Here is a 7,497-nt window from a genome sequence, read left to right as displayed (position 1 = left end):
TTTGTCTCTCCCCTCTGTCACTCTCTCTCTGTCTGTCTCTCCCCCTCTGTCTGTCTCTCCCCCTCTGTCTGTCTCTCCCCCTTTGTCTCTCCATCTCTGTCCGTCTCTCTCTATCTCCGTCTCTCTCTATCTCCGTCTCTCCCCCTCTGTCTGTCTCTCCCCCTCTGTCTGTCTCTCCCCCTCTGTCTGTCTCTCCCCCTCTGTCTGTCTCTCCCTCTCTGTCTGTCTCTCCCCCTCTGTCTCTCTCCCCCTCTGTCTGTCTCTCCCCCTCTGTCTACCCCTCTCTCTCTGTCTGTCTCTCCCCCTCTGTCTGTCTCTCCCCCTCTGCCTGTCTCTGTCTCTCCCTTTCTCTCTGTCTGTCTCTCCCCCTCTTTCTGTCTGTCTCTCCCCCTCTGTCTGTCTCCCCCTCTCTGTCTGTCTGTCTGTCTCTCCCTCTCTCTCTGTCTGTCTCTCCCTCTCTCTCTGTCTGTCTCTCCCCCTCTGTCTGTCTGTCTCTCCCCCTCTGTCTGTCTGTCTCTCCCCCTCTGTCTGTCTGTCTCTCCCCCTCTGTCTGTCTCTCCCCCTCTGTCTGTCTCTCCCCCTCTGTCTGTCTCTCCCTCTCTGTCATTCTCTCCCTCTCTGTCTGTCTCTCCCTCTCTGTCTGTCTCTCTCCCTCTCTGTCTGTCTCTGTCTGTCTCTCTGTCTGTCTCTCTGTCTGTCTCTCTCCCTCTCTGTCTGTCTCTCCCCCTCTGTCTGTCTCTCCCCCTCTGTCTGTCTCTCCCCCCTCTGTCTGTCTCTCCCCCTCTGTCTGTCTCTCTCTCTCTCTCTCTCTGTCTCTCTCTCTCTCTCTCTGTCTCTCTCCCTCTCTGTCTCTCTCCCTCTCTGTCTGTCTCTCCCTCCCCGTCTGTCTCCCCCTCCCCGTCTGTGTCTCCCCCTCCCCGTCTGTGTCTCCCCCCTACCCGTCTGTCTCCCCCTCCCCGTCTGTCTCTCCCCTCCCCGTCTGTCTCTCCCCCTCCCTGTCTGTCTCTCCCCCTCTGTCTCTCCCCCTCTCTGTGTCTCCCCCTCTCTGTTGCGTTGCAGTTCTTGACACAAACCGGTGCGCCAGGCACCTACTACCATACCCCTTTCAAAGGCACTACAATCTTTTGTCTTGCCCATTCACCCTCTGAATGACACACATACACAGATCCATGTCTCAGTTGTCTTCGAGGCTTAAAAATCTTTAACCTGTCTCCTCCCCTTCGTCTACACTGAAGTGGTTTTAACAGGTGGCATCAAAATTCACCTGGTCAGTAGGTCATGGAAAGAACACTAGGTGCATCTTTGTCTTTATACTGTATCTCTATCTCTCTTCTTTCCTTTCTATCGCTCCCTCTCTCTCTCTCGCCATCTTCATATTTCCCATTACCTCTGTCTTTCTCCCTTTCCTCTGATCACTCTCATTCTCTCCTTCTCGCCGTTTTGTATTTGTGTGTGCATTCATGTATCCATAAGCAAGATGATGACCCTCCCGTCTCTCTCCATCTCCCCAAGGTCCTGTGCTGTATGATCTTTATGCAGTGTGTAACCACAGCGGGACAGTCAACATGGGTCACTACACAGCCTGTTGCCTGGAGAACGACGGATCGGGATGGTGCTGCTACAACGATTCCTGGTCAGTGACACACAAACGCAGGCTCTCACACCCTTTCTGGAGGCGGTAGGGGAGCCTAGTGGTTAGAGCGTTGGGACTAGTAAGGTTGCAAGATCGAATCCCCCGAGCTGACAAGGTACAAAATGTGTCGTTCTGCCCCTGAACAAGGCAGTTAACCCGCTGTTCCTAGGTCGTCGTTGAAAATAAGAATTTGTTCTTAACTGACTTGCCTGGTAAAATAACATTAAAAAATTTATACACACACGCTACTGCATCACGTTAGACGGTTTCAACATTGTAGCAAACAGCTTAGAATCCATATCCAATACATTGATGGTTTCTTGTTAATCTCTCTCTTTCTCTTTCCCTCTCGTTCGTTCAGTGTGACTCCTATATCAGAGAACCAACTGCAGTCTGCTCAGGCCTACGTCCTCTTCTATCAACGCAGGAAGTGAACCATCGTGCAGCCAATCACTACAGCTGTGCAAGCAGAGCATTCAAGAGCCAATCAGAAAAAAACTGTTACTACAAGCAGAGCTTTCAGCAGCCAATACAGCTGTTACTACAAATGGAATATTACAAACAGCTGTGATGTAGCGGTATTGTAACCAAGCAACCAGCATCTCAACCAACTGGTCTGATGTTGGACCACTTGAGGTTTGTGTGAGTCTGGGACAAAGACAGGAGAAACGGCATAGAAAGACAGGAGATAGATGGCTTGGGTGAGGAGAGGAGAAAGAGAGAAGACCAGTGTCAGAGTGTTCCTTGCTAGCTCAGCATGACAGCAGAAACGGGATAGAAAGACAGGAGAAAGGGATAGACGGCTTGGGTGAGGAGAGGAGAAAGAGAGAGACCAGTGTAGGAGTGTTCCTAGCTAGCTCAGCATGACAGGAGAAATGGGATAGAAAGACAGGAGAAAGGGATAGACGGCTTGGGTGAGGAGAGGAGAAAGAGAGAGACCAGTGTAGGAGTGTTCCTAGCTAGCTCAGCTAGGAGCATGTGTGTGTAGACCTTCAGTTCAAACAGACAGAGATTCTGTTATCACTGTACACACACACACACACACACACACACACACACACACACACACACACACACACACACACACACACACACACACACACACACACACACACACACACACACACACACACACACAACCATGAGGAAACATGTCAACAAACATGTTATCAGACAATATTAACTTGTGCTATACACTAAGCTTAATTAATAACCAACAATCGGACAGAACGCTTTAAAGAAAAGCCTGCAGAATATACTGTGTTAAAATAGTCTAGACGACATATGTACTGGTATGTAGAAACATTCATTTGCACAGAGTAGAAAGTCGATTTTTTTTTTCTTAATTTTATGCTGTTATAAATTGATAACTTTTTATAAAACACAAACTAGGACTGTGCATCAAAGGGGTGTTTGAGCAACTTATGACACTTTTCTAAATGAACAATTATTTAAATGATCATTTCTTTAAATAATCACTTGTTGTTTTTACTTTCTTATTTAACTTAATTTGATTAAAATGTGGAGAGTTGTTTCGCTTTTTCTTGTCAAGTGCGAACCTAAATAAAACTGGTGAGTTGGTATGACGTTATTTTTTCACTAAGTATTTCTTTCCAAGTAAATTTAGCAGATTTGCAGACACTTCTAAGATAGATCTGTAGGTCTGGTGCTTTCTAGTTCTCTATTTCTATGCTGCTAGTGCGTAGCAAGCCAAAGTGGGCTGGGACTTCAGGTTGGACCGAAAGAGAAGCGGGCGACGACAGAAACGGCAGCATAACTTTACGACTTTTCCTTCTTAACTGTCTTTATCAAACACAGTGGTAAGATAACAGTATTGTAACAACCCTGGGTTTATAAACGCGGATATCGACACTGCCGCTTGAGCATGCTTTCGGGCACAGTCGACTTCAGGCTAGAAGGTCGAGGGTTCCCTGCTTGTTTCATTTCATTGGTGTCAGAAGTGATCGGACCTTGCATCCACGAACGTGCTTGTGCTTGGCTGGTGAGCACATTCCAGTCGCAAGCTAGCGGGAGGACGCACTCTTTTAAAGGAAGGAGTAGTGTAAATTCTTATTTATAATGACAGCCTAGCAAAAGGCAAACGGCCCCCTGCGGGGACGGAGGCTGGGATTAAAAATATATATTTTTTTATTAAATATAAATATAGGACAAAACACACACAACACTACATAAAGAGAAACCTAAGACAAGAACATAACAAGGCAGCAACACAACATGACAACAACATGGTAGAAACACAACATGAGAACAACATGGTAGTAACACAACATGGTAGCAGAATAACATGGTAGCAGCACAACATGACAACCACATGGTAGCAACACAACATGGTAGCAGGACAACAACATGGTAGAAACACAACATGGTAGCAGCACAACATGACAACAACATGGTAGCAACACAACATGACAACATGGTAGAAGCACAACATGACAACAACATGGTAGCAACACAACATGGTAGCAACACAACATGACAACATGGCAGCAACACAACATGGTAGCAGCACAAAAACATGATACAAACATTATTGGGCACAGACAACAGCACAAAGGTCAAGAAGTTAGAGTCAACAATACATCACACAAAGCAGCCACAACTGTCAGTAAGAGTGTCCATGATTGAGTCTTTGAATGAAGAGATTGCGATAAAACTGTCCAGTTTGAGTGTTTGTTGCAGCTCGTTCCAGTCGCTAGCTGCAGCGAACTGAAAAGACGAGCGACCCAGGGATCTGTGTGCTTTGGGGACCTTTAACAGAATGTGACTGGCAGAACGGGTGCTGTATGTGGAGGATGAGGGCTGCAGTAGATATCTCAGATAGGTGGGAATGAGGCCTAAGAGGGTTTTTATAAATGAGCATCAACCAGTGGATCTTGCGACGGGTATACAGAGATGACCAGTTTACAGAGGAGTATAGAGTGCAGTGATGTGTCCTATAAGGGGCATTGGTGACACATCTGATGGCCGAATGGTAAAGAACATCTAGCCGCTCGAGAGCACCTTTACCTGCCGATCTATAAATTATGTCTCCGTAATCTAGCATGGGTAGGATGGTCATCTGAATCAGGGTTAGTTTGGCAGCTGGGGTGAAAGAGGAACGATTACGATAGAGGAAACAAAGTCTAGATTTAACCTTAGCCTGCAGCTTTGATATGTGCTGAGAGAAGGACAGTGAACCGTCTAGCCATACTCCCAAGTACTTGTATGAGGTGACTACCTCAAGCTCTAAACCCTCAGAGGTAGTAATCACACCTGTGAGGAGAGGGGCATTCTTCTTACCAAACCACGTTACCTTTGTTTAAACAAGGTTAAGGTTAGCGAAAGCTTGCTGGACACCAAGAAAGCTTTGTTGTAGAGCATTTAACACAAAATCCAGGGAGGGGCCAGCTGAGTATAAGACTGTATCATCTGCATATAAATGGATGAGAGAGCTTCCTACTGCCTGAGCTATGTTGTTGATGTAAATTGAGAAGAGCGTGGGGCCTAGGATCGAGCCTTGGGGTACACCCTTGGTGACAGGCAGTGGCTCAGACAGCAGGTTTTCTGACTTTATACACTGCACTCTTTGAGAGAGGTAGTTAGCAAACCAGGCCAAAGACCCCGCAGAGACACCAATACGCCTTAGCCGGCCCACAAAAATGGAATGGTCTACCGTATCAAAATCTTTGGCCAAGTCAATAAAAATAGCAGCACAACATTGCTTAAAATCAAGGGCAATGGTGACATCATTGAGGACCTTTAAGGTTGCAGTGACACATCCATAATCTGAGCAGAAACCAGATTGCATACCAGAGAGAATACTATAGACATCAAGAAAGCCAGTCAGCTGATTATTGACAAGTTTTTCCAACACTTTTGATAAACAGGGCAAAATAAAAATAGGCCTATAACAATTAGGATCAGCTTGGTCTCCCCCTTGAAATAAAGGACGAACCGTAGCTGCCTTTCAAGCAATGGGAACCTCCCCAGAAAGGAGAGACAAGTTATAAAGGTTAGAGATAGGCTTGGTGATGATAGGGTCTAAACCATTTGACCCAGATGTTTTTTTGGGGGGTCAAGTTTAAGGAGCTCCTTTAGCACCTCGGACTCAGTGACCGCCTGCAGGGAGAAACTTTGTAGCGGGGCAGGGGAAAAAGAGGGAGAAGCATCGGGGATAGTCGCATTAGAAGGGCTGGGAGATGAGGAAATGTTGAACGGGCAAGGAGGCATGGCTGAGTCAAATAGGAATCCTGACTTAATGAAGTGGTGATTAAAGAGCTCAGCCATGTGCTTCTTGTCAGTAACAACCACGTCATCAACATTAAGGGACATGAGCAGTTGTGAGGAGGAGGGTTTATTCTCCAGGTCTTTAACTGTTTTCCAGAACTTCTTGGGATTAGACCCACAGAGAGAGAACTGCTCCTTAAAGTAACTAACTTTGGCCTTCTGAAAAGCCTGAGTGCACTTATTTCTCATTTGCCTGAACGAGAGCCAGTCAGCCTGAGTATGTGTGTGCCGAGCCTTTCACCAAATGCAATTCTTGAGGTGGAGTAACTCTGCAAGATCACGGTCGAACCAGGGGCTGAACCTGTTTTTAATTCTCATTTTCTTTATGGGGACATGTTTGTTAACAATACCACTAAAAATATTTTCAAAAGAAGGTCCAAGTGTCTTCGACAGAGGGGATCATACCTATCAGGATTATTTGTGAGAATAACATCAAGGAGAGTAGCCTTTTCTGGGTGTTTGGAGTCATACCTTGTGGGATTGGTGATCATCTGAGAAAGATTTAGGACTTGGTCAGGTGGTTTAAGCATGTCCCAGTTTAGGTCACCTAGTAGGACAAATTCAGACTTATTGTAAGGGGCCAGGAGAGAGCTTAGGGCAGGTAGGGTACAGGCCGGTGCTGATGGAGGACGATAGCACACAGCAACAGTCAACAAAGAGCTATTTGAAAGTTTAAAACTTAAAACCAGCAAATCAAATTGTTTGGGGACAGATTTGGTGGAGACAACCGAGCACTGAAGGTGATCCTTGGTAAAGATTGCCACTCCACTATCTTTGGAAGATCTGTCTTTCCGAAAAAGGTTATAACCAGAAAGGTTACCATCAGTATTCAAAATACTCTTCCTTAACCATGTCTCAGTAATGACCAACACATCTGGATTGGTGCTGTGAACCCACACTTTCAATTGATCCATTTTAGGTAATAAGCTTCTAGTGTTAACGTGCAGAAAACCCAGGATTTTACGAGAGCAGAAATCAGTGAAGCAGATATCAGAGCACAAGCCAGAATTGGAGCTAGCAACAGTAGATAGGCCAGGGTGTAAATGCACATTTCCAGATATCATCAACAGTAATACAATCAGGGCACGGCAGAGGACAGGGAGAGCTCTGCAGTGCTGATTTATGACATCTGAATGTGCATCAGATAGCAACAAGATCACATTTTACAGCAATTTCATCAGGTAACATGAATACGAGAGGTGGTTAGAATAGGATGGGAGGCCAAAAGTCTGTGAGTCCCGAGTGTTGGGTGAAGAAAGTTTGTAGTCAGCAAAGCATGCAGGAGTCATGAGGCAAATATCAAAATGCACAAGAAAAATATATATATTTCGGGCTAGAAGGTTGAGGGTTCGAGACCTGCTCCCTGCTTGTTTCATTACAGTATAATGATAACTGCGCGTTCATATATTCACTCTGGTTTATCTACTCCGATTTCAGAGACCTCTCGTCTGAGTGTGCCAGATCACAGAAGAACTAAGGGATTTACGAACGTGCAACACCCATTGAAAATGACCGTTGTCACTAAACGTTGGCTAAAAACAAATTTTTTTGATTGTTGCCCGCAGCACATTTAGTCA

General features: G+C 45.8%; 1 protein-coding gene across 1 annotated transcript in view; it reads left to right on the top strand.

Annotated features, from left to right (window-relative positions):
• usp21 (ubiquitin specific peptidase 21) overlaps positions 1-2,722 on the top strand; it is a 56,776-nt gene extending 54,054 nt beyond the window's left edge. The window contains exons 11-12 of the mRNA XM_014134222.2: positions 1,513-1,633; positions 1,995-2,722. Of these exons, the coding sequence (XP_013989697.1) occupies positions 1,513-1,633; positions 1,995-2,067 (194 nt within the window). The 3' untranslated portion in view covers positions 2,068-2,722. The remainder of the gene's footprint in view (positions 1-1,512; positions 1,634-1,994) is intronic.
• The last annotated feature ends 4,775 nt before the right edge of the window (positions 2,723-7,497 follow it).

The sequence above is a fragment of the Salmo salar genome, chromosome ssa13 (assembly GCF_905237065.1).
Source record: "Salmo salar chromosome ssa13, Ssal_v3.1, whole genome shotgun sequence".
NCBI classification, from domain to species: Eukaryota; Metazoa; Chordata; class Actinopteri; order Salmoniformes; family Salmonidae; genus Salmo; species Salmo salar.
This window is presented reverse-complemented; position numbering and strand designations above follow the sequence as displayed.